The 27,231-nt window shown below is 48.5% G+C and overlaps 1 protein-coding gene across 1 annotated transcript in view; it reads left to right on the top strand.

The window, feature by feature from the left end:
* Positions 1-25,117, top strand: part of LOC137893138 (zinc finger matrin-type protein 4-like) — a 140,733-nt gene extending 115,616 nt beyond the window's left edge. The window contains exons 5-7 of the mRNA XM_068738582.1: positions 11,198-11,419; positions 20,154-20,250; positions 25,090-25,117. Coding sequence (XP_068594683.1) covers positions 11,198-11,419; positions 20,154-20,250; positions 25,090-25,117 — 347 coding nt within the window. The remainder of the gene's footprint in view (positions 1-11,197; positions 11,420-20,153; positions 20,251-25,089) is intronic.
* The last annotated feature ends 2,114 nt before the right edge of the window (positions 25,118-27,231 follow it).

Genomic DNA, 27,231 nt, shown 5'->3' with positions numbered 1-27,231 from the left:
AGGCCTGGGGGGTGGGGCACGATGGCGAGCGCCTGATGGCCGGGTCTTCATGCATGGAGCCCGGTCAAGCATAGCCCGAAGAAGCAACGTGGGACCTTCTTCCCGTGGGCTCACCACCCATAGGAGGGACCAGAGGGGTCGGATGCAATGTGAGCTGGGCAGCAGCCGAAGGCGGGGACCTTGGCGGTCTGACCCTCGGCTCCAGAAACTAGCTCTAGGGACGTGGAACGTCACCTCTCTGGCGGGGAAGGAGCCTGAGCTGGTGTGCAAGGTTGAGAAGTTCCCGGTGGCAATCCTTATTGCCCCCCGGCTCAGTGCCTGTATGTTGGAGTTTACCCCAATAAACGAGAGGGTAGCCTCCCTCCGCCTTCGAGTGGGGGGACGGATCCTAACTGTTGTTTGTGCCTATGGTCCAAACAGCAGTTCAGAGTATCCACCCTTCTTGGAGTCCTTGGAGGGGGTACTGGAGAGTGCTCCTTCTGGGGATTCCCTCGTTCTGTTGGGGGACTTCAACGCCCATATTGGCAATGACAGTGAGACCTGGGGGGTGTGATTGGGAGGAATGGCCCCCCTGATCGGAATCCGAGTGGTGTTTTGTTATTGGACTTCTGTGCTCGTCACAGATTGTCCATAACAAACACCATGTTCAAGCATAAGGGTGTCCATATGTGCACTTGGGACCAGGACACCCTAGGCCGCGGTTTGATCATTGACTTTGTAGTCGTCTCGCCGCACTTGCGGCCGCATGTCTTGGACACTCGGGTGAAGAGAGGGGCAGAGCTGTCGACCGATCCTCACCTGGTGTTGAGTCAACTCCAATGGTGGGGGAGGATGCCGGACAGACCTGGCAGGCCCAAACATATTGTGAGGGTCTGTTGGGAACGTCTGGCAGAATCTCCTGTCAGCAGAGCTTCGACCATGTACCGCGGGCGGCAGTGGACATTGAGTCTGAGTGGACCATGTTTCGTGCCTCCATTGTTGAAGTGGCCAATCGGTGCTGTGGCCGTAAGGTGGTCGGTGCCTGTCGTGGCGGCAATCCCAGAACCTCTTGGTGGACACCGGTGGTGAGGGATGCCGTCAAGCTGAAGAAGGAGTCCTATCAGGCCTTTTTGGCCTGTGGGACAACGGAGGCAGCTTACAGGTACCGACAGACCAAGCGGGGCGCAGCTACCGCGGTTGCTGAGGCGAAAACCCGGGCATGGGAGGAGTTCGGTGAAGCCATGGAAAACGACTTCCGGACGGCTTCAAAGAGGTTCTGGACCACCATCCGGCGTCTCAGGATCCGGCGCTGCTGACCTTGACTTGAGACGTCGTAGATCGGTGGAGGGACTACTTCGAAGACCTCCTCAATCCCACCGACATGCCTTCCAGTGAGGAAGCAGGGCCTGGGGACTCGTGGGTGAGCTCCTCCATCTCTGGGACTGAGGTTGCTGAGGTAGTTAAAAAGCTTCTCGGTGGCAAGGCCTCAGGGGTGGATGAGATCCGCCCAGAGTCCCTTAAGGCTCTGGATGTTGTAGGGCTGTCATGGTTGACAAGACTCTGCAACATCGCATGGACATTGGGGGCAGTGCCTTTGGATTGGCACACCGGGGTGGTGGTCCCTCTTTATAAGAAGGACCAGAGGGTGTGTTCCAACTACAGAGAGATCACACTCCTCAGCCTCCCCGGTAAGGTCTATTCAGGGGTACTGGAGAGGAGGGTCCATCGGATAGCCAAACCTCGGATTCAGGAGGAGCAATGTGGTTTTCGTCCTGGCCGTGGAACTATGGACCAGCTCTACACCCTCGGCAGGGTCCTTGAGGGTGCATGGGAGTTTGCCCAACCAGTCCACATGTGTTTTGTGGATTTGGAGAAGGCATTCGACTGTCTCCCTCGAGGAGTCCTGTGGGGGGTGCTCCAGGAGTATGGGGTGTCGGACCCCCTGATACGGGGTGTCCGCTCCCTATATGACCGGTGCCAGAGCTTAGTCCACGTTGCTGGCAATAAGTCGGACCTCTTTCCAGTGCGGGTTGGACTCCGCCAGGGCTGCCCTTTGTAAATGGACTGCACTTATATAGCTTTTTCCACCGCTTAGCGGTGCTCAAAGCGCTTTACATGAGGCCTCACATTCACCCATTCACACTCCAGTGGGCAACTGATGACATGCAAGGTGCTGCCAGCCCACTGGGAGCAATTTGGGGTTCAGTGTCTTGCCCAAGGACACTTCGACACGTGGACAGTCAGAGCTGGGATTCGAACCACTGACCTTCTGATCACTGAACTACCCACTCTACCAACTGGTGGTAGAGTGGGGCCAGGGCGTTGAGGGGGTTCGGTTTGGTGACCTCAGGATTGGGTCGCTGCTTTTTGCAGACGACGTGATCCTGTTGGCTTCATCAGGCCGCCCTCCAGCTCTCACTGAATCGGTTCGCAGCCGCATGTGAAGCGGCCGGGATGAGAATCAGCACCTCTAAATCCGAGGCCATAGTTCTCAGCTGGAAAAGGGTGGAGTGCACCCTCCAGGTCGGGGAGGAGATCCTGCCCCAAGTGGAGGCGTTCAAGTACCTCGGGGTCTTGTTCACGAGTGAGGGAAGGATGGAGCTGGAGATCGACAGACGGATCGGTGCAGCGTCTGCAGGGATGCGGACTCTGCACAGATCCGTCATGGTGAAGAGAGAGCTGAGCCGAAAGGCGAAGCTCTCGATTTACCGGTCGATCTTCGTTCCTACCCTCACCTGTGGTCACGAGCTTTGGGTAGTGACCAAAAGAACAAGATTGCGGCTACAAGCGGCTGAAATGAGCTTCCTCCGTGGCGGGGCTGGGCTCTCCCTTAGAGATAGGGTGAGAAGCTCAGTCATCCGGGAGGAGCTCGGAGTAGAGCCGCTGCTCCTCCGCGTTGAGAGGAGCCAGATGAGGAGGCTTGGGCATCTATGTAGGATGCCTCCTGAACGCCTCCCTGGTGAGGTGTTCAGGGCACGTCCCACCGGGAGGAGACCACGGGGAAGACCCAGGACACGCTGGAGAGACTATGTCTCTCGGCTGGCCTGGGAACGCCTCGGGATCCCCCCGGAAGAGCTAGAGGAAGTGGCCGGGGAGAGGGAAGTCTGGGCTTCCCTGCTTAGGCTGCTGCCCCCCCGGATAAGCGGAAGAAGATGGATGGATGGATGCTCCTGCAGCCCTGACAGGACACGAGCAGCAAAAGATCGATGGATGGACTAAAACAAGTGAGAATGTTTTGTTTTATCTGCGCGCAAGATGCAATCATCAACAGAGCCACACCTGGCTCGCGAGCCATAGGTTCCCAACCCCTCATCTAACCCAAAGCAGGATCTGCTGTATAAGCTGCATTCAAGCTAAATAAGTACTAAATACTTTTTATTGATTTGTCCCTCGGAGGGCAATTTGGTTTACAGCAGTTACACTTTCTTACTGTAGTCTGCTGCTGGTCTCCGCGTGCGCACAGGCAACATGGGTGAAGTGTCTTGCCTAAGGACACAACGACAGTGCACAAATGTGCCCGAGCCTATGATTAGTAGTCCTATGATCGAACCGCCAACCTCTCGATCATAGGACTACCCTCTCAACCACCCGCGACACCATCTCCCACCGTGAGTGCTCATGCACTCACCTCAGACACCATCCGTGTTTAACAGTGCCAGCCAGAATGTAAACATGCATTCATTGTACACCATGAATAGTCAGGTGGTACCTGCACAACTGGAAGAAGATGAGTGAAGGACTACGGACGCCTCTCACCCTCACCGGCTGCCGTCATGGTTACAGAGCGGGGGACATTAGATACGTGACTTTCAACGGAAACAAGACCGCAAGGGCTTTTTGAAATGCTCCTCTTAGACAGGATGTTTGACTTTATTTGTACTGTAATACATGCTACTGTGTGACTGTACTTGTACTCTAACATTCTATCTAATAAATATATTCATCATCATCTTCTACTCTCCACATTAGAATCAGAGTTGTTATCAGAGCATCGTGTCTGTTATCACAAAGATTTGTGTTTCTGCTGGAATGCGTTGATGTGTTCATGCCAATGCTTACATTAGGTAAAATAATAATAATAATAAATAGCGTTTTTAGATTATTGCAAATGTATTTATTTAATAAGCAGTGTTGCAGCATTTGGCTGTTATTGATCAGGAACTCAGAACAAATGGAAGATGTGGTGCCATCATTGTAGATCACTCCTAATCCAATGCTATTTTCCCTGATTCATGCTTTATGAATGCTTGTGTGAAGATTAATTCATCAGTGACCAATAGAAAGCTAAAAATTCCTTCATAGTCGGTCTCAGTATTTGATTATTGCTGCAGTGTCTTGTTTTTACAAGCCAAACCTCCTTTTCTCCTGGCAAACAGAAGCATTAGAAACGACTACACCTCCCCTCTGGCAGTGGAGACGGGCAGCTTCAAAGGACTCATGGAGGACGACCAGTTTCATTTCCCTCGCCGAAGGGGAGGCGAGGGAAATGCAATTGGGTCCGTTTGTTTGTATGTTTTTCTGTTTGCTTGTCTGTCCGAGCGCATAACTCAAAAACTAGTAACCCAATCGACTTGAAATTTTTACACAAGCAAGGTTCTGTCCGTGGCTCGGTCCTCCCCGAGAATGGCGTTGATCCGGATCTGGATCCAGATTCTAGAATTATTTTTACATCTGGAATTGTGCCTGTGCTGTAAACTGTCACTTTAAGAGGGAGGGAAATAAATTGCATGATGGGAAAAGGAGTCCAGAAGGAGTCTTGTAGTACGTTCCGGAGCACGTTCCGGAGATCCAATAGTCTATTGGAGGCGGGGTCTGCAATCTCTGATTGTCGTTTTCTAGTTACCCTTGCCGAAGCCAATCGACTTGAAAATTTTACACAAGCAAGGTTCCGTCCGTGGCTCGGTCCTCCCCGAGAATGGCGTTGATCCGGATCACAATCCGGATCTGAGAGCTAATTTTCGTTCTAAAATCGGCATTTTTCAGGAGTCCATCCTGACCTCAATTTTGGAGCTAGAGACTTCAGATCTGGTGTGAACACTCATAGTTCATTCTAGTTTCATATATGTTACAGTTGTAGTTGTATCTTTTCCCGTTCTGGAGCAGCAAGCTAGAGCAGGTTTGGCCCCTCTGATCCGGAAGCCTTGTTTACTGTCTCACAAGATCCAATAGTCTTTTGGAGGCGGGGTCTGCAGTCTCTGATTGTCTTTCTAGTTTTGTTCTGTATTGTCCTTGTTATGCAGATTAAAAAGAAATGTGTTTGACTCTAAATAATTCAGGTTTCTCCTTGGCATGCTATTTCTGTAAAGCGGAGACAGACTACTCTGTACGCTTTATGAAGATATAATTGATGGTCTGAACTCTCAATCCACTGGATTATGAGTGTCTTGTAAATCCATGTGGGCTGGGCACGGATGTGCATTACACTTTAATAAATAAATCAAATCAAATCACGACTACTGGACTTGTCCCCTGAGGGGTCACCACAGCAACCCAGCCTTCTCCTCTTCACCCTGTCCTTTGCATCGTCCTCCCCAACTCCAGCCACTCTCATGTCCTCCCTCACTACGTCCATGTCTCTTCTCCTGGGTCGTCCTCTAGTCCTGTCCTTCGTATCGTCCTCCCAACACCAGCCACTCTCATGTCCTCCCTCACTACGTCCATGTATCTTCTCCTGGGTCGTCCTCTAGTCCTGTCCTTCGTATCGTCCTCCCCAACACCAGCCACTCTCATGTCCTCCCTCACTACGTCCATGTCTCTTCTCCTGGGCCGTCCTCTAGTCCTGTCCTTCGTATCGTCCTCCCCAACACCAGCCACTCTCATGTCCTCCCTCACTACGTCCATGTCTCTTATCCTGGGTCGTCCTCTAGTCCTGTCCTTTGCACCGTCCTCCCCAACACCAGCCACTCTCATGTCCTCCCTCCCTACGTCCATGTCTCTTCTCCTGGGTCGTCCTCTAGTCCTGTCCTTTGCACCGTCCTCCCCAACACCAGCCACGCTCATGTCCTCCCTCACTACGTCCATGTCTCTTCTCCTGGGTCGTCCTCTAGTCCTGTCCTTCGTATCGTCCTCCCAACACCAGCCACTCTCATGTCCTCCCTCACTACATCCATGTATCTTCTCCTGGGTCGTCCTCTAGTCCTGTCCTTCGTATCGTCCTCCCCAACACCAGCCACTCTCATGTCCTCCCTCACTACGTCCATGTCTCTTCTCCTGGGCCGTCCTCTAGTCCTGTCCTTCGTATCGTCCTCCCCAATACGAGCCACTCTCATGTCCTCCCTCACTACGTCCATCTCTCTTCTCCTGGGTCGTCCTCTAGTCCTGTCCTTCGTATCGTCCTCCCCAACACGAGCCACTCTCATGTCCTCCCTCACTACGTCCATGTCTCTTCTCCTGGGTCGTCCTCTAGTCCTGTCCTTTGCATCGTCCTCCCCAACACGAGCCACTCTCATGTCCTCCCTCACTACGTCCATGTCTCTTCTCCTGGGTCGTCCTCTAGTCCTGTCCTTCGTATCGTCCTCCCCAACACGAGCCACTCTCATGTCCTCCCTCACTACGTCCATGTCTCTTCTCCTGGGTCGTCCTCTAGTCCTGTCCTTCGTATCGTCCTCCCCAACACCAGCCACTCTCATGTCCTCCCTCACTACGTCCATTTCTCTTCTCCTGGGCCGTCCTCTAGTCCTGTCCTTCGTATCGTCCTCCCCAACACGAGCCACTCTCATGTCCTCCCTCACTACGTCCATGTATCTTCTCCTGGGTCGTCCTCTAGTCCTGTCCTTTGCATCGTCCTCCCCAACTCCAGCCACTCTCATGGCCTCCCTCACTACGTCCATGTGTCTTCTCCTGGGTCGTCCTCTAGTCCTGTCCTTTGCATCGTCCTCCCCAACACGAGCCACTCTCATGTCCTCCCTCACTACGTCCATGTCTCTTCTCCTGGGTCGTCCTCTAGTCCTGTCCTTTGCATCGTCCTCCCCAACACCAGCCACTCTCATGTCCTCCCTCACTACGTCCATGTCTCTTCTCCTGGGCCAGTAGGCATTGCAGCACATTACAACAGCAGGCAGACGTGCACGTACTAAATGGGTCAGAGGAAGCAGCCATACAACTGCGCCTGATATAAACGACTGAATTAGAGTTATTTGTTAGCTTATAAGGGCAAATAGACGCAGCCTCTGGGAACATCATTAAACATTCATTTCAACAATCAGTGGCAATTCTCACTTGTTCCTCTGAAATACAGAAGAGCTTACGCAGCTTCTCAGCACCAGGACTTTAGATTGATGGCGGCGCATTCTCAAAATGTTTGTTGTGCTTTTTGATCAAGGTTTGTTGGACCCAAAAGAACAATGAACAAAGGGCCGTTCAAAGGGAGAAACAGCGGCTCATGATAACAGATGATCACTTTCTGGGGTGCTGGAGTGTTTGCAGCGAGATGCTGGCTGACAGCAGACTGGAGCAACGATCCGGCCCCAGAGGCGGGAGCTCAGCCAGTCCGTTTATGGCCCTCATGTAGTAATCAATAGCCCCACTGGATTTATCTTCCTGACGTTCTCTACTCTAGACAGATCTGATAGCCTGTACAGTAGATACGCTTTACAAGAGGGGAGGAGTGCAAAGCTTGAGACTACGTCCTGTTCTGGTGGCGTAACATTTTCATGCACTGATAGAGAGACGGATTAAAACTAAGGTACTCGTGGTGAGCAGTTTGTCTGTAATCCTGCTAAAAGTCAGACAGACATCAGCAAAAACAGAAGCTCCTTGGTTGACCTGCTCCTAACCCTAACCCTAACCCTAACCCGATTGACTCAGCTAGAAGACGACACTTGTTAGAAATCTGTCTCTAATATTAAATGTTCAGCCGGACGTAATACGAGCGTACCTCCATTTTTAGACAAATCGTCATAATATCTGCAATCCGGATCCGATCCAGATGAAATTCGGTGGCGCAATAGAGACCCCCGCCCTACATGGCTGTGTCAAATTCCATAAGGGGTAGTCGAAAAAAAAAGGAATATATTGACCTGTCACTCCTGTATAGCAACAACCTTCAATTTCCTGATTCTTACAGCCCTGATAATGGGGCAAAAAAGAGCGAATATAGAGTACTGTAATACAAACTACGTGGAGACTGAAGCTTGCTAAACCAGTAGCAAGCACATCCAAGATCTGGACTGGTGAGGCTGTTGAGGAGCTCCGCTCGTGTTTGGAGACGACAGACTGGGACATATTTAGGGCTGCTACGGATAACCTGGACGAGGACACGGACACGGTGACCTCATGGATCAGCTACAATGAGGAGCGCATTGTACCAACGCGCACCAGGGTGAGTTACGCCAACGACAAGGCCTGGTTCACGCCGAAGCTCAGCCAGATCAGACCTGAGAAAGAGGAGCGGAGACAGAGACAGCTACAAGGAGGTGAAGTACAGGTTTAGCAGGGAGCTGAAGAATGCTAAATCAGTATATTCACGCAGACTCCAGCAGCAGTTCTCTGCTAACGACCCTGCAGCAGTTTGGAGGGGGGGGGGGGGGGGGGGGCATTACCAACTACAAGCCCAAAGCCCCCGAGCTCTGAACGACCTGCTGCTTGCTCAGCGTCTAAATACCTCCGGCTGGTGTCCTGGTGTAGCAGCAACAACCTGGAGCTGAACAGCCAGAAAACAGTGGAGATGATTGTTGACTTCAGGAAAGTCACAGTCCCACCGTCCCCCCTCGTCCTCACAGACTCCCCTACCCCCATCTCCATCGTGGACTCTTTCCGCTTCCTGGGCACCACCATCACCCGGGACCTCAAGTGGGAGCCGACCATCAGCTCCCTCATCAAGAAGGCTCAGCAGAGGATGTACTTCCTGCGGCAGCTGAGGAAACTCAAGCTGCCAACCCAGATGTTGGTGCAGTTCTACACCTCCATCGTGGAGTCCGTCCTCACCTCCTCCATCACCGTGTGGTACGCTGGCGCCACCACCAGGGACAGACACAGACTGCAGCGCATTGTACGTGCTGCGGAGAAGGTGATCGGCTGCAAGCTGCCATCGCTCCAGGACCTGTATGTCTCCAGGACTCGGAGGCGTGCAGGTCGGATCACAGCCGACCCTTCTCACCCTGGACACGGACTCTTTGACCCTCTCCCCTCAGGCAGGAGGCTACGGTCCATCCGGACCAGAACCTCCTGCCACAAGAACAGCTTCTTCCCCTCGGCTGTAAGACTCCTGAACATTTCATAACCGATAACTTGCACTGTACCATTTGCACTGCGTGATGACGCTAGTTTACTGCTGCTAGTACACATCTGTGTATCCACTCCTGATGCTGCTGTTTTGTGATGTGTCTGTACTTGTATAGAATAGAATAGAATAGAAAGCCTTTATCGTCATAGTAGCTACACAATGAGATTAGGAGTGCTGCTCCGTCTGGTGTCTAATAAAAACATAAAATACAAACGATAACGGAACATTCAAGTACTTGCAGGATAATTTAAGGTTTAAAGTGAACAGTGCATGCAGAGAGATTGACCAGTATTTAGCATGTTAATAGTATACGTTTGTTATTGCACGTTTGTTATTGCACATAGTGAGTAGTTATATAGTTTAGTACACATGGTGAGTAGTTATGTAGTTTAGTACACATAGTGAGTGTTTGTCCTGTTTAGTCCTGGTCTCGGTATAGAACTGTCCCTGAGTCTGTTGGTCCTGCTCTTGTTCAACCTGTAGCGCCATCCGGAGGGCAACAGGTTGAACAAGGTGTGTCCAGGGTGGGAGGAGTCTCTGACGATGTTTGTAGCTCTGCTGAGGTAGCGAGAGCCGGAGATACAGTCCAGGGGGGGGCAGAGAGCAGCCGGTGATACAGTCCAGGGGGGGCAGAGAGCAGCCGGAGATACAGTCCAGGGGGGGGCAGAGAGCAGTCGGTGATACAGTCCAGGGGGGGGCAGAGAGCAGCCGGTGATACAGTCCAGGGGGGGGGGGGGGGCAGAGCGCAGCCGGTGATCTTCTGGGCTGTGTTGATCACTCTCTGCAGGGTTTTCCTCTCCGCTGCTGTGTACTACACCGTGATGCAGTACTACACCTGATGCAGTACCACACCATGATGCAGTACTACACCGTGATGCAGTACTACACATGATGCAGTACCACACCGTGATGCAGTACTACACCGTGATGCAGTACTACACATGATGCAGTACCACACCGTGATGCAGTACTACACCCTGATGTAGTACCACACCGTGATGCAGTACTACACCGTGATGCAGTACTACACCGTGATGCAGTACTACACATGATGCAGTACCACACCGTGATGCAGTACCCAGGATGCTCTCCAGGGGGCTCTGTAGAAGGTCACCAGCAGCTTCTCCTCCAGGTGGTTCCTCCTGAGCACCCTCAGGAAGTGGAGTCGCTGCTGGGCCTTCTTCACCACCGCCGTGGTGTTAGCAGACCAGGACAGGTCGTCCTCAGTCCCCTCAATCCCTGCATACCTGAATAAACACCTCCACAGATTTAGTGACACCCACAGCCACAACACTAGAGGGAGCTCAAACAACAACCTGATTACCCCCTCCTATAGGACTAACATGGGTAAATCATCTTTTTACAATACTGCCCCCTAAGGGTGGAACTGTTTGACTCCTGCCCTCAAAACATGCACCTCTTTGGCCTCCTTCAAAACGGCCCTAAAAATACACCTTTCAGGGGGACAGAAACGGAGATAGTCATCACGACTCTCTCCAGATCAAAACCCCCCCACCTCCCTTTTCTGTCCACCTACGTTGCACATACATAAATTACAAAGATTACATCTTTGTAATTTATTGTAATTTATTAACAATTTATTAACAAGGACAGCCTGCACTTTAATCCGTTGGCCAAGTAGGATTGAGGTTTGGTGATAACAGCTGGTTATAGAGGCTTTGCTCTCGCTAGCGGACCAGACTGATCAGGCCTCTTTAGAACCCTTACATCGGTGACAGCCTGCTGGCTACGGATCACAACTCAAAGACTAAAATAATACAACATAATGGCGTTCCATCCAAAGATTTAGAATTAAAAGCGAAATACACTCACCTGAGGCTTCCATTACTGTCTATAGACCGATATTACGAGTACTGAGTATTGTTAGCTAGCAGCAAACCCTGACATGCTGGTGGTAGAAGCTGTGGCTTTTCTTGGTTACCTGCACCACTTGTAGAGCCTCATTGTCTGCTTCTTTTTGCGTTCCTTCTTTAGAGGCTTCATCCAGCCCCCTAAAGAGCTCCCCAGAAACGTCCCCGCTGACCTTTCCACGGCAGCGCCGCAACTCTGACCGCTACTGCCAGCTATGCAACGCCTGGTTCAACAACCCCAGTATGGCTCAGCAACACTATGACGGAAAGAAGCACAAGAAGAACGCTGCCAGAGCAGACCTGTTGGAGCAGCTGGGCAAGACTCAGAACATGGGGGAGATGACAGGTACGCGGCACAACTGGAGCATGAGCAAGCGCCTGTTTGGACTGCTCGTATGGTTCTGAATCAAAAATGGCTTTAAGGAAGTCTCAGGCAGACTTTCTTGAAAATCCTTTTTCATTTAGCATTGTAAAGCAAATTGAAATGAAGTGTTAACAGTGTGTCTAACATGGAAGCTTCTCGGAGTCGTCTTGCACCTGACACCCTTCCCATGCCTCACGAGCTAACCTGCTAGCTTCCGTCATATCATGAGTGGGCTTTACGTTTAAGATAATTTATATACCAAAGTTGTATTAGCTCAACGAAGTATTTAAATTTAAAAGTATAAAGATTTAAATTTAAGGGTCTGGATTGAGAGCAGTGTCCAACAATGGGAAGTGGAGTGTAATTTCAGGGCGGGGCCAAATCAGTGGCGATCATGATCATTTAACAATCACAATTAATCCAAATATAAATATTTTTTTGAACTCCCCAGATAGATATAAACTAGTATCACTTGATGAAAGTAGGAGTCACACCACCTGTTAGCTTAAATGGTTAAAAATATTATAGTATAGCTACATTACAAAGAGTACTAGACAATGACATCACAAACAGACCCCCAGATCACCTCTGCTGTTAGTTCTTCTTTTATAGTGTGGATATTTTTTCTGGTCGTGCCGATGGGATTAACAGCACCTGATATACAGGTACATGAACTGAAACACTGAAGTTGTGAGTTATAAAAGAAAAACAATGAAAGACACCGAGCCGGGCTGTAGGCAGGGTTCATGTTGGACAATCATTGTTTATTGTTGCATGATTTCAATAAAAAGCAGATATAGTAGTACTTGCAGTCATTGTTATATAAAGAACTCTATGGGCCAATAATGTGATAATGATTGACGAAAGACGGCCCCTTTATTTGGAGGGAATTCTGACCAGCTGCCTCCTGAACTGCTGAGCTGTCCTGCAATCCACCGTTCTGTCCCATGCCAATAATAATTACACAACATTATTCCAGTCGGCTGATGGCCGGCTGCCAGAGGAGCAGGGGGGCCCAGAGGTGTTGGACCAGCGGCCTGTCACTCAGCGAGATCGACTCATACCTAAAAAAAGCTGCGTACCAAGCTATGGCCTAAAGACACAAGGCATGTGACTCCTTTCCACCGTGTGCGTTAGTTTCCATCCTCTTGTGCACCACTGAAAGAGTCAGAGGGATTATGCACACCTTAAATGCACCGATACCGTGGACTTCAGACCATGCGGTTTAACTACAGTACTTCACGGCTTAATCCCTCCCTGCCCCATTGGTTTTGCTGTGGAGGACACTGGCTTGCCCACGTCACCACAGTCATTACGGGGAGTCTGAATGCGTCAGCATGCTAGCCGCACTTGGGCTAACGACTATTTCTCCCTGGTGATTGTCAATTAGTAATGAAGTGGCAAATCATCCCATCAGCCAAAACCAGTACTGTGAGCGTGTGGAGGAGAAGATGGGAGGGGGGCGAGGCAGTCTGGACCGAGAAGGGAAGGGGGGCCGAAGATACGACGGCACTGTTTTCTGTTTGTCTCTCTTTGGCGCTTAGTCTAGCATGTTATCAAGCGCTCCTCAACGGGCTGACTCTGAAGATTTCTATGAGATGAATTATTGAACAGCTCCCATAAAGGAAAGGACGCCAGGACATTGTTGTTTGTTTTCCAGCACTGCGGAGCTATGGAAGGGTTCAGGAAAAAGAAAAGTGAAAGCGACTGAATGCACGTCGGTCCATTAGCACTCCGCTGCGCCGGTGGGGGATTTAAAGAGGACCTTTCAAGGGTCACGCTCTTTGCTCCAAACTCCTGCATGTTGGAAAAAAACAAGAAGAAGGTCTTTCAAGTTTTATATATCTGTGTATACAAAAATCACGCAGCGCTATGCGTATATCTAGCAAGGTATGAGAATGTAGCAGCATCCTATCAGATTGATGTCAGTGCTCACCTGTGTTCTGTGAAATGGCTTTATGTCTGCTCAAACATCCCTTCTAGGGCTGCAACGGTTCATCAATGAAATCGAGCTTCGAATTCAATTATGTTGCCGTGACGATTCGTTTACTTAGTGTTGCGTTTTAAATCACTCATGAACTGCTCGCACGTATCGCCAGGAACTTAAGCGAAGCTTGTTTCCACACGAGAGGGGAAGCCGTCCGCAGGAAAGCCAGAGAAAGCAGAGGGAACGCAGTCCAGTGTGGCGGCGGGAAGCGCGGCTAAAGGTGGAGAAAATAACGACAATGAAGGAGAAAAGGAGGAAGCATGGGCGGAGTTTGACATTTGTGCCGGGGGGGGGCAAAAAAAAAAAAACCTGACTTGAGTTCAGTAACGTCACGGCATACAGCGCAACGTCCATGTCACATGTCTACTCAAATTGAATTTATCACAAAAACAAACCAAGCAGAATTTTGATTTGTTTATTGCTGTCATTCCATGTGTTATATTGTACAAATATATTGTGTTAATATATACAGTGGCGTTGCTAGGGTCTCTTGGGACTCCAATCAAGAAATCCCCAGCCGTGCAACAAATTTTAAGTAAAATATGTATAAGGCCACATCAAAAGAAAAATAAAGTTGGCACAATATATATAAAACAACAGTGTAAATAAATAAAGTCAAATAAAATAAATAGTACAAAATTAGGCTTGGCTAGTGTAAAATTCACTGGAATGGCAGTGGGATAGCGTTGGTTTCAAAAATGTTAGAAATGATGTCACATCATAATTCAACATGTTTTAAGTTTAAATGTTCTCCTTGGAGGAAACACGTCACATTGTTGTAGTTTTATTGAGTCTGTTTTAACCTTCTCTTGTACTTCCTTTACTGGGAAGGACAAAAACAGGGTGAACAGCGTCGTTAAGAGGTGCAGCAAGATGGGTCAGCTTTAAGGAGCTCTCTGCCCTTTACAGAGCCAGGATAAAAAAGAAGGCACAAGCTGTCCTAGCTGACCCGACTCACCCGACTCACCCGACTCCCCCGCTGGCCTCTGAATGCAGGCTTCCGGTCATCGGTACCAAAGTGCAGGACAAACAGATTTTATCAACAGCCTTTTATGACCAGCTTCTCTTCCACGTGCACTTTTTATGTTTTGCTTGTGTGATGACTGAATGGCTGTGTGTCCTGGCTGACCCGACTCACTCGACTGCGGTGTGCCTCTGCTGGCGGTGCAACGAATTGCCCCTCACGGGCATAATAAAGTTTTTTCTGATTCTGATTCTGACATATCTGTAAACGTTCGTGCGAGGAGAACTGAAACTGATTTACGGTAGTACGTCTTTATTGACTCCTACTCCTGTGTGTGGCTTTACAACAAGACCATCCATCAGAACCAGGAACCCGAGCATGCGCAGTAGGGACTACGGCAACTGATGTGGGACATACATCATGATCTACATCCTCTTCCTTTAGCTTGTGCCTCTAGGACATATGTTTCAAACTCAAGGCCCGGGGGCCAATGTGGCCCGCCACGTCATTTTTTGTGGCCCGCAAGAGCTTTGTGCAGACATTTGTTTTTGTAAAATGCTGAAAAGTAAAAGTGAATCAGAGTTGACGTGTATTTGTAACTGATTTTAATCTGTAAATGGTTTTAATGTTAAAATTAAATATTTGTTGCTGACTCCATTCTGGATCCGACCCAGATGATATTCAGTGGTGAGATAGAGACTTTTTCATATATATATTCAGACATTTTCATATATATATTCTGACATTTTCATATATATATTCAGACTTTTTCATATATATATTTCAGACATTTTCATATATATATTCAGACATTTTCATATATATTCAGACTTTTTCATATATATATTCAGACATTTTCATATATATATTCAGACATTTTCATATATATATTCAGACTTTTTTCGGTGCACGGGAATATATATATGAAAGCCTGCCCCGGAACATGCATAGCGCCGTTCTGGCTTTATACGGCGCTATGCATGTTCCGGGGCAGGCAGCTTCGACCCCGTCACGTGACCTGTCAAGTGCCGTATCAAGCCAGAACAGTTTGGCCAGCGAGGGGGCGTGACGAACAGCTGTCGGCACGCCAGCCATCACGTGACTTGTCGCGCGTCAGACGGACACCCACAGCATGCATTACATTACAAATACAGTCAAACATCCTGTCTAAGAGGAGCGTTTCAAAAAAGACCTTGCGGATTCGTTTCAGGGCGTTCATTATCTCCGCATTGAGGATTGCCGGCACTAGATTCCGAGCTGACTCCATTTATGACACAAGATCGATCTGGCTCCCCGACCGGGAATCGAACAGGCGCAGCGGGGGTGTGGGTGCGGAACCCTAACCACTACACCGCGGCTTTCATATATATATTCCCGTGCACCGAAAAAAGCCTGATTATATATATGAAAATGTCTGAATATATATATGAAAAAGTCTGAATATATATATGAAAATGTCAGAATATATATATGAAAAAGTCTGAATATATATATGAAAATGTCAGAATATATATATGAAAATGTCTGAATATATATATGAAAAAGTCTGAATATATATATATGAAAATGTCAGAATATATATATGAAAATGTCTGAATATATATTTGAAAATATCCGAATATATATATCAAAATATATATTCCAGAGTTCGGTCCATATTCTCAGACTTTTCATAGTTTGGTCCATATTCTCAGACTTTTCATATATATATTCCAGCACTTTTGATATATATATATAATAACTTCCTGAACGGCATGCCATAAATTGCATATGTAATATTTATAATTTAATTAAGTATGTAGTAGTAAATACAGTTTTTAGCAGCATGTTAAGGAGTAGTTGTGGCAGGATGAGGAACGACTCAGAGACAAAGGTGGATTAGCTCTTTACTCTTCAGATGCCAACGACAGACTGAATGCAAAATGAGCGCCAAAACATTATGGGCGCAACACCACGCCTAAACATCTAAAAACATCAACATAACTTTTCAAACTATTAACCCTTTTTTAATACAGTATTTAGACCAGGGGTGGGCACACCTTTTGACGTGCGGGCCACATTGGGTTTGAAATGTTGACCGAGGGGCCGGGCCAGGAGCATTTGGATGAGTGTTTGGCTCAGATATACTAAAACGCTGCGTGTAGTGTGCAAACCTCATAGCACAGTACACACACAGATAAATGTACAACCAGATTTACTAACAGTGTGTACGAAGGACTGCGTCTTTCAAATGTGCAAAATAGCCCTAATCCAGGTAGTACGTTTGTCACAATGAATATGCAAGATGCAGCATTTACACATATTTTGAGACAACGGTGTGAGGAGAAATGTAAATAGATTAAAATAGCACAACAGTGTGAGGAGAAATGTAAATAGATTAAAATAGAACAACAGTGTGAGGAGAAATGTAAATAGATTAAAATAGAACAACAGTGTGAGGAGAAATGTAAATAGATTAAAATAGAACAACAGTGTGAGGAGAAATGTAAATAGATTAAAATAGAACAACAGTGTGAGGAGAAATGTAAATAGATTAAAATAGAACAACAGTGTGAGGAGAAATGTAAATAGATTAAAATAGAACAGTGTGAGGAGAAATGTAAATAGATTAAAATAGAACAACAGTGTGAGGAGAAATGTAAATAGATTAAAATAGAACAACAGTGTGAGGAGAAATGTAAATAGATTAAAATAGAACAACAGTGTGAGGAGAAATGTAAATAGATTAAAATAGAACAGTGTGAGGAGAAATGTAAATAGATTAAAATAGAACAACAGTGTGAGGAGAAATGTAAATAGATTAAAATAACACAACGGTGTGAGGAGAAATGTAAATAGATTAAAATAGAACAACGGTGTGAGGAGAAATGTAAATAGATTAAAATAGAACAACGGTGTGAGGAGAAATGTAAATAGATTAAAATAGAACAACAGTGTGAGGAGAAATGTAAATAGATTAAAATAGAACAACAGTGTGAGGAGAAATGTAAATAGATTAAAATAGAACAACAGTGTGAGGAGAAATGTAAATAGATTAAAATAGAACAACAGTGTGAGGAGAAATGTAAATAGATTAAAATAGAACAACAGTGTGAGGAGAAATGTAAATAGATTAAAATAGAACAACAGTGTGAGGAGAAATGTAAATAGATTAAAATAGAACAACAGTGTGAGGAGAAATGTAAATAGATTAAAATAGAACAACAGTGTGAGGAGAAATGTAAATAGATTAAAATAGAACAACAGTGTGAGGAGAAATGTAAATAGATTAAAATAGAACAGTGTGAGGAGAAATGTAAATAGATTAAAATAGAACAGTGTGAGGAGAAATGTAAATAGATTAAAATAGAACAACAGTGTGAGGAGAAATGTAAATAGATTAAAATAGAACAACAGTGTGATGAGAAATGTAAATAGATTAAAATAGAACAACAGTGTGATGAGAAATGTAAATAGATTAAAATAGAACAGTGTGAGGAGAAATGTAAATAGATTAAAATAGAACAACAGTGTGAGGAGAAATGTAAATAGATTAAAATAGAACAACAGTGTGAGGAGAAATGTAAATAGATTAAAATAGAACAACAGTGTGAGGAGAAATGTAAATAGATTAAAATAGAACAACAGTGTGAGGAGAAATGTAAATAGATTAAAATAGAACAACAGTGTGAGGAGAAATGTAAATAGATTAAAATAACACAACAGTGTGAGGAGAAATGTAAATAGATTAAAATAGCACAACAGTGTGAGGAGAAATGTAAATAGATTAAAATAGAACAACAGTGTGAGGAGAAATGTAAATAGATTAAAATAGAACAACAGTGTGAGGAGAAATGTAAATAGATTAAAATAGAACAACAGTGTGAGGAGAAATGTAAATAGATTAAAATAGCACAACAGTGTGAGGAGAAATGTAAATAGATTAAAATAACACAACAGTGTGAGGAGAAATGTAAATAGATTAAAATAGAGTCCTATCAGGCCTTTTTGGCCTGTGGGACTCCGGAGGCAGCTGACAGGTACCGACAGACCAAGCGGAGTGCAGCTACCGTGGTTGCTGAGGCAAAAACCCGGGCATGGGAGGAGTTCGGTGAAGCCATGGAAAACGACTTCCGGACGGCTTTGAAGAGGTTCTGGACCACCATCCGGCGTCTCAGGAGGGGGAAGCAGTGCACGGTCAACACTGTGTATGGTGGGGATGGTGCGCTGCTGACCTCGACTCGAGACGTCGTAGATCGGTGGAGGGACTACTTCAAAGACCTCCTCAATCCCACCGACATGCCTTCCAGTGAGGAAGCAGGGCCTGGAGACTCGGGGGTGAGCTCCTCCATCTCTGGGGCCGAGGTTGCTGAGGTAGTTAAAAAGCTCCTCGGTGGCAAGGCCCCAGGGGTGGATGAGATCCGCCAGGAGTCCCTTAAGGCTCTGGATGTTGTAGGGCTGTCATGGTTAACATGACTCTGCAACATCGCATGGACATCGGGGGCAGTGCCTCTGGATTGGCAGACCGGGGTGGTGGTCCCTCTTTATAAGAGGGGGGACCGGAGGGTGTGTTCCAACTACAGAGGGATCACACTCCTCAGCCTCCCCGGTAAGGTCTATTCAGGGGTACATGTGTTTTGTGGATTTGGAGAAGGTATTCGACCGTGTCCCTCGGGGAGTCCTGTGGGGGAAATGTTCTGCACTTATAAAGCGCTTTTCCACCGCTTTACATTCACCCTCACATTCACACACACATTCACCCTCCAGTGGGCGACTGCTGCCATGCAAGGTGCGGCCAGACCCACTGGGAGACATTTGGGGTTCAGTGTCTTGCCCAAGGACACTTCGACATGCGGACAGTCAGAGCTGGGATTCGAACCACCGACCCTCTGACCACTGGACGACCCACTCTACCAACTGAGCCACAGCCGCCCCTATAATAATTGTAATTAGCATGCTAACATGCTAATCTCAAGAGGGGTCAAGTTCAATTTGACCCGAGTCTTGATGAGGTTAGGGTGAAGACTGATGTCCAACCAGAGGCTAAAGGGCGGAGCTTAACGTCAGCACAACAGCCACATTATGAAGTCTGTGAATGTAAACATCACCTAATCAACTATCCGGGTCACTCGTTTTCAGATTCGGAATACAAATGCATTCCTGGAAGATTTTAAATGAATGGCGTCTCATGATCTGGCGTCTTGTCCAGGGTGTGCCCCGCCTCTCGCCCATAGGAAGCTGGGATAGGCTCCGGGTTCGTGCACGACTGCATGCAAGAGAGTCAAAGCCACGACCTTACAATGAGGTAGCGTGACGGCCCGGGGGCCGCTGTAGTTTCCTTGTTTGTGTGTCTTTCTCCCCACCCTCCTCCTCCAGGTGATTGGCAGGTGTTCCCACTCAGCTAATCAGCTGATCCCGGTTAAAGGGAGGGGAGAGAGGTGTGGCGGGGGGAGCAGAGGGAGTCCGGTGTGCCACAGCGGTGGAACGGCGAGGCTTGTGCCTGGTCATCGTGGATAGAGAGATTGCGTGACTCGCCCCCCGGTGCGGCGGCGCCCTCAGTTCAGTCGTTTGTTAACTATCCTGGTTCGTGGTTTTGACCAGAGTTCTCAGTTTGCGTACCTTAATTAATAAACGATCATTATTTGTACACGTCGATCGGTCTCTGTGTCGCTTTCCTCCCTTCATCACGGGAGGGAACCGGGAGCAACGGCAGAAGGGCTTTTTATTTGTCACACTGAAAAGCGGCCGCTGGTGTTTGACGATTGAACGCATGGCTCTGGTTGCAGGTCTGAAGCGGAGCTACGCCTGTGAAGTCTGCGCCGTCACACTGAACTCCGTGGCACAGTACCATGCACATCTGCAGGGCTCAAAGCACCAAAGCAAGTGAGTGAATCGCGCCGCCGTTCACACGCCCGCAGCAAATAACACACTTCATCTCGGTGCATAACGTGAATTAAACTGCGTTCCAGCATGAAAGCAGCGGGCCGAGCACCGCCAGGGTCTGAGCTGCTGGAAACATCCTGTATTAAACAATCCTTGTAAAAATGGCACCTGGAAAGGGACCGATGCAGAGAGTGAGTCCTAACAGGCATCAATGCTGAGTAATTGTACGGGAGCATGTTCACCAAAATGATTTTGTTGTGCTAGAAAGGAAATCAGAACCTGCTGCTGCTCGGTGATTTCAGGGGGACTTTGTCCTTCAGACTTGAAGCCCGTTAACGGTCCGATTCCTTCTTACGTATTCCACCGTGATTATATTGAAGCATCCTTTGCAGTACTTGGCCCATAGTATTCAGTGAGACCAGACGGGGTAGTCTTAGTTTGGGCCCTGGGCACTAGGTGTGAATCGATGTGGCTTTCATGGTGCATGTCCTGGAAGTAATTCCTGCTGCCGGCCAGCTTGTGGCTGCACACGTCCAGAGGAACGCTGGCATCAAGAGGCGTGACACGGCGTTTAACAGGGGGGGTCTGAGCCGCTGGGTTTCTATTCAAATATCTATCCCTCTCACGCTCACACACGCACGCACACGCACGCACACGTTCACACGCACACACACGCTCACACACATACGCACACACACGCACACTCGTCCACACAGCCCGGGACGGTGCTTCAGGTCTATTTGGGTTGTTTGCGTGATGCCCGGTTATGTGAAGAGAAGAAAGGCCCAATCGTTAAAAATGAACTCCAAGCAGGGTCAGCCGGCCGTTTCACGTTTATCCTTTTATTTGGGCTGGTTATAAACATCGTCCTGCTTCAGAGCATCGCAGCACAGAGTTCAACAATCTAAAAGTCACTATATTCGTGTAAGGTTTTCTTGTGCTAACTGAGTTAGCTTAACTCCCTAAGATAGTAAGTATGTGGTGGAGTTTTAGCGTCACCTTGATCTCCTGACATGTTAGCTGTCAGGCCATCGGTTTTTGGAATGGGTTTACTTACTCTGAGTTAAGGAGGGAATTTCCATACCAGATGGAATTCCACAACGTGATTACATGCCGACATGACACCAGGAAAACACGACATTTATTCTGGTACAGTAGTCCCTCGATATAATGCAGTTCATTTTCTACGACTTCGCTGCTTCGCAGAGTTTTTTGGTGCAATTTCATATTTCTTTTTGCACTTGAACGCGCCTTGAAACGGCGCAAGACGAAGGGGCGCGGTCGGAGGAACTGTGAAATACGCGCGAGTCGCTATTAAGAACTTCTCATGTGTTCAACCTCGTAGGTTGATCATTAAAATTTAATTCATTATTTCTAAAAGCTATCATGTTCATTTGTTAAGCGTTTGTTTAATAGCGCTCTTATTCTCTGTGTAAAAAGAGGCTTTTATTTTGTAGGAGCATAAACGTCACGTCCCTTTTGGGTTTCGTTTCTTCCTGTTGATACATGTAGCCGCTGCCGTTCCGCTGTGCTAAGCTATCCAATAAAGCAGCATGAGAGGCTAAAGACAGCACGAGTAGAATATTTGTTCTTCTGCACTCCAAGCGGCTCTTTCCTCGACCTGCACGCCTTAACATTATTAACAGGAAAACGTTTACTGTACGTACTATATATTTATATTTCTCAAACAAATGTTTAGTTCTGAAAAGGTTTTGATCTTTGGTTTCATTCTATAATACTGAAACAATCTATTTAGATTAATGCCTGCCTGTTAAACGTGTATAAAGTGTGTGGTGAGGGGTTTTACAGCCTTAAAACATTTATGTACATGTATAATAATTAAAATAAATAAAGATTACTACATTGTGGATTTCACTTATTGCGGCTTGTTTTTGGAACGTAACCCCCGCAGAAAATGAGGGACGACTGTATTCTACATATGATGACTTCTTCTCCTGAGGCAATAACTTGTTAAAACACAACATATTTTACCTTTACAAACGTACACAAAGCGTTTGTGGCACGGTGGATCAATAGATGTAAATCTCTGCAGCTCTCCAGTACTGTCCAACAGAATTTTTTCAGACAGATGACTTCCTGTAACACAGAACACACAGACAACCATAAGCTGTGACACAGCTGAAGCCAGCAAGGCTGTTTATCACAAAGAGGCAATTAACTTCAAAGGGACTAGAAAATGTCCATGGGGAATGTCCCATGAATTATGCATGAAAATGCTTCACTACAGAAATGTGTCACGCACCAGGAATGCAGACGCTGCAGAGCAGCTGATGTGGTTCTCCTGAGCCTTCGGAGGTCGTTCAGGCGAGTAACGCTGACTGCACGGTGAAGACACTCTCAGTTGCCTTCTTGCCTTAAAGGGGTATTATTATAAGAACCCACTTCCCCATGTTTCTACACTATTCTGGTGATTTTGGGTCCTCATCAACCCAAAACTCTAAATAAACCATCCAGTCAATCCTTCGTAGTTTTGGTCGGTCTGGAATCACCTCCTGAAACACGTCTGGAAGAAATCGCTCTCGGCTTGACGTCAAGCCTGGCGAACGTGCACAAGATGTGCGTGCATGCGTGAGTAAACCCAGCCATGTGTTCCAGTCCCTGTGTCTGCGCTCTCTTCACCGTCAGGGTGATGAGGAAGCTGAGCCGAAAGGAGAAGCTCTCCATTTACCGGTCGATCTCCGTTCCTACCCTCACCTGTCGGTCGATCTCCGTTCCTACCCTCACCTGCCGGTCGATCTCCGTTCCTACCCTCACCTGCAGGTCGATCTCCGTTCCTACCCTCACCTGTCGGTCGATCTCCGTTCCTACTCTCACCTGTCGGTCGATCTCCGTTCCTACCCTCACCTGGGGGTCGATCTCCGTTCCTACCCTCACCTGCCGGTCGATCTCCGTTCCTACCCTCACCTGCCGGTCGATCTCCGTTCCTACCCTCACCTGCCGGTCGATCTCCGTTCCTACCCTCACCTGCCGGTCGATCTCCGTTCCTCCCCTCGGTGTCGAGCCGCTGAGAGCAGCCAGTGAGGTGGCGCGGGCATTGTATTTCGGCATCCGCTGTACATTCTGTTGTCTGCGATGTGTTTGTCTCTCAGATATTTGACAGATCGCTTTGTGGAAACGTGAAATAGGGCAGCCAAAGTTTGACCTCAGCTGTTTGTCGGTCCACAGCTATTCGCTAAACGCTAAAACCTTAGACCAGGGGTTCCCAACCTTTCCATGCCTCGCACCCTCTATTGTCTCACAGTCACCCCCCCTACAAAAGTAATATCTTATATGACGATGTTTAACCATTAAACAATGAGTTTATATATATTACTTTTGCGAATGCAGCCTCAGAGGTCGTGTCTCCCTTGAGCCGGTCCCAGACCCGGATAAAGGCAGAGGGTTGCTGCAGGAATGGCATCGACTAAGAGGTTGAATTGCTCTGGCGACGCCTGACGGGACAGGCTGGAAGAGGAAGATTACTTTTGCTAAATTTCATAATCCAAGGTTGCGCACCTCCTAAATGGTTATCATACCCCCCCCCCCACTCAGTCATAAAGGGGCCTGATATGAACCATCATAAAACATGTCTTCTGGTTCTGATCCAGAATGAGGTCAGGAACAAATATATGGGATTCCTGAGGCAGCCGATGGGTACCGGCAGGCCAGGCGTACCGTGGCCTGGGCGGTTATGGAAGAGGACCAGCGGTTTGTCTCAAAGAAATTATGGCAAACCGTCCAGTTCCAGTGCATGATAGACTCGGACAGAGCCGCTCTTCATCCCCGGTTCTGTTCATAATCTCGATGGACAACATTTCAATGTGCAGCCAGGTGCCGGAGGTGGTCCAGTTTGGGCACTAAAAGATGCCACCTCTGGTTTTTGAAGACGCTGATCAAGTATCTTGGGGTCGTGGAGGATGGAGCGTGAGGGTGACGTTGATCGGCGCAGCGGCTGTCGTTGTATCAGTCTGTCATGGTGAAGAAGGAGCTGAGTCGAGAGGCAAAGTTCTCAATTTCCAGGTGCATGTTGGACTCCACAGGTCCATCACAGGTGCTCTTCATAATCATTCTGGACAGAATTTCAAGGTGCAGCCAGGGGCCAGAGGGGGACCGGTTTGGGGACCACAGGATTTCATCTCTGTTTTTTGCGGACGATGTTGGCTTGTTCGAGCCTGGACCTCCAGTGTGTACTGGGGCGGTTTGCAGCAGAGTGGGGTGAGGATCAGCAGCTCCAAACCCGAGACCATGGCTCTCGACTGGGAAAAGGTGGTCTGCCCTCACCGGTCGGGGGGGAGTCTTTGCCTCAAGTGGAGGAGTTCAAGTATCTCGGGGTCCTGTTCACGAGTGAGGGATGGACGGAGCGTGGGGTCGACAGGGATAAAGTCCTCCACATCGAGAGGAGTCAGCTGAGGTGGCTGGACATGTCTTTCAGATGCCTCCTGGACGCCTCCCTGGTTGAGGTGTTCCAGGCTTGTCCTATCGGGAGGAGGCTGTGTCTCTCGTCTGGCCTGGGAACACCTCGGGATCTGCCCCGGAAGAGCTGGAGGAGGTGTCTGGGGAAAAGGGAACTCTGGTAATCCCTGCTCAGACTTGCCTCCACGACCCGACCCCAGATAAGCGGTGGACGGATGGTTGGATGGATGGATGGATGTGGACCGTAAAAGTAGAATGAATGCATGAAAAATACCCACGCAGTAATGATCCTGAAGCGGTTTTCTCATATGCAAAGCTGGTAAAGGTGACTGTTTAAATAAAAACAGCTTCCTGCTGGCTGGACATAATCCAACAGGAGACATGAAGCAAAGACAATGACCCTCTCTGTCTGTCTTTCTCCAGCAGTCTGAAGAATCCCATCTGTGTCCAGTGACTGTGGGCCGGAGATAAAACCAACGACTGGATTGATGCTTCTTCTGCCTCTGCCCTGCTGCTCGCCTGCACACCGTTCCGTTTCTATTCCTCCATCTCCTCTTTCGCTCCGTCTGTTTTTGCCTCACAGACAAGGAGGAAAATACTTTTTTCAAATACCACTGCATCAACGCGCTCACCTCGCAGTATGCAGTTACTTTAATGGACACTTTGTTTGCATTGCTGGCCTGACCTTTGACCTTCTGCTGCAGTCTGTTTTTATATAGATATAGATCATCAAAGTGGATCTGATACATGGCAGCCTTTCTAAATAATGCATGCACTACAATATATTTCATTTTGCATAATACAATGATGATACTTTTAATTGAGAATATGACAGTTGTTTGCTTTTACATGAAAAACACAGCATAATTATTTAAATAAAAATGTATACATTATTAAACATGGTAGGAGCTGAATGAATGATTCCTCGGTTAGGCTTTGGATTCATGCTACACACAGTGCAATGCTTCAATTGCAATCAGGGGTTGATGGCAATAATGACAGTGGCTGGGATGGTTGGGTTTGTCTTGTTCGGGCTGCACTGAACTGTAAATAAGGAGACCAACGGCATTAATGTGATGCATCATCGTCACTACGAACTTAGAAAGCCTTTAAAGAAAAATAGAAACCACAACTTTAGTCTTATTTGTTGAGATTTTAGCCAACATTCTTATCAGTGGTACTGGCAGAGCACTCAACACAATATTGCTGGGGTCCGGGAACGCCGATAAAAAGATGTCTGGAGGGGCAGGAGATACAAGTTACACCAATAGACAAAAAGGCCAAATGCTCATTATACCTGAATCTCACCCGTGGCGTCAGAAGGCTTAAAGAGGGACGACAGTCCCCAATCCTCGTGAGTGGCAGGTTATGCTTTTATTGTGAAGGTCAGGCTGGCTGTGGCTCAGGAGCTCAGGACAGAACACATCAGAGCAAAGTGTCAGGATTCTGTTCCCTCTGATCTGTCTCTCGCTCTATGTCCGGGCTGGAGCAGGAGGAGGGGGGGCGGGGCTCAGCTGGAGCAGGAGTGCCAGGGGGCGGGGCTGAGCTGGAGCAGGGGGCGGAGCTGGAGCAGGAGTGGCAGGGGGCGGGGCTCAGCTGGAGCAGGAGTGGCAGGGGGCGGGGCTGAGCTGGAGCAGGAGTGCCAGGGGGCGGGGCTCAGCTGGAGCATGAGTGCCAGGGGGCGGGGCTCAGCTGGAGCAGGAGAAGGGGGCGGGGCTGAGCTGGAGCAGGAGTGCCAGGGGGCGGGGCTGAGCTGGAGCAGGAGGATGGGGGCGGGGCTGAGCTGGAGCAGGAGTGCCAGGGGGCGGGGATGAGCTGGAGCAGGAGCGGGAGGAGCAGGGGGCGGGGCTGAGCTGGAGCAGGAGCGGCAGGGGGCGGGGCTGAGCTGGAGCAGGAGCAGCAGGGGGCGGGGCTGATCTGGAGCAGGAGTGGCAGGGGGCGGGGCTGAGCTGGAGCAGGAGTGGCAGGGGGCGGGGCTGAGCTGGAGCAGGAGTGGCAGGGGGCGGGGCTGAGCTGGAGCAGGAGTGGCAGGGGGCGGGGCTGAGCTGGAGCAGGAGCAGCAGGGGGCGGGGCTGAGCTGGAGCAGGAGTGCCAGGGGGCGGGGCTGAGCTGGAGCAGGAGTGGCAGTCCTGCGCAGCTGCTTCCAATGGAGCCTCGTCTCCTCACCTGCTCCAGTAAAGACTCTGGCCCTTCCCCCACGCCTCGCCGGATCGACAGCGTCTCCCTGAGTTCCTGACTCCACGTGTTCGTCGCCTCCCTGCCGACGCCCTCCCAGCTCGTCTTGGGACTCCAGCTGGAGTCCTTCCTCCTGAGTTCATCGCTCCTTAGTGGGCTATTAGAACAGCTCAAACACGCAGTCCAGCGTCCAGTCCGGCCCAGCCCCCGTGACAGATGGCTGTTTCATCGGTGAGAATGTCTCTGGATAATAAGGCTTCTTTGGAGGCTGACTGATCACCTGACACCTTATCAGATCTCAGCAGTATTCAGATTATCGAGTTATCATGTCTGAACAATGAGACTGCCGTTGAGGTAAAACGGAACACCTCCGTTTTCTCGTGGCTCAGATGG

This window comes from Brachionichthys hirsutus, chromosome 4 (genome assembly GCF_040956055.1).
Source record: "Brachionichthys hirsutus isolate HB-005 chromosome 4, CSIRO-AGI_Bhir_v1, whole genome shotgun sequence".
In the NCBI taxonomy this organism is placed as follows: domain Eukaryota; kingdom Metazoa; phylum Chordata; class Actinopteri; order Lophiiformes; family Brachionichthyidae; genus Brachionichthys; species Brachionichthys hirsutus.
Note: the sequence above shows the minus strand (reverse complement) of the source record. Positions and strands in the feature narration are given on the sequence as shown.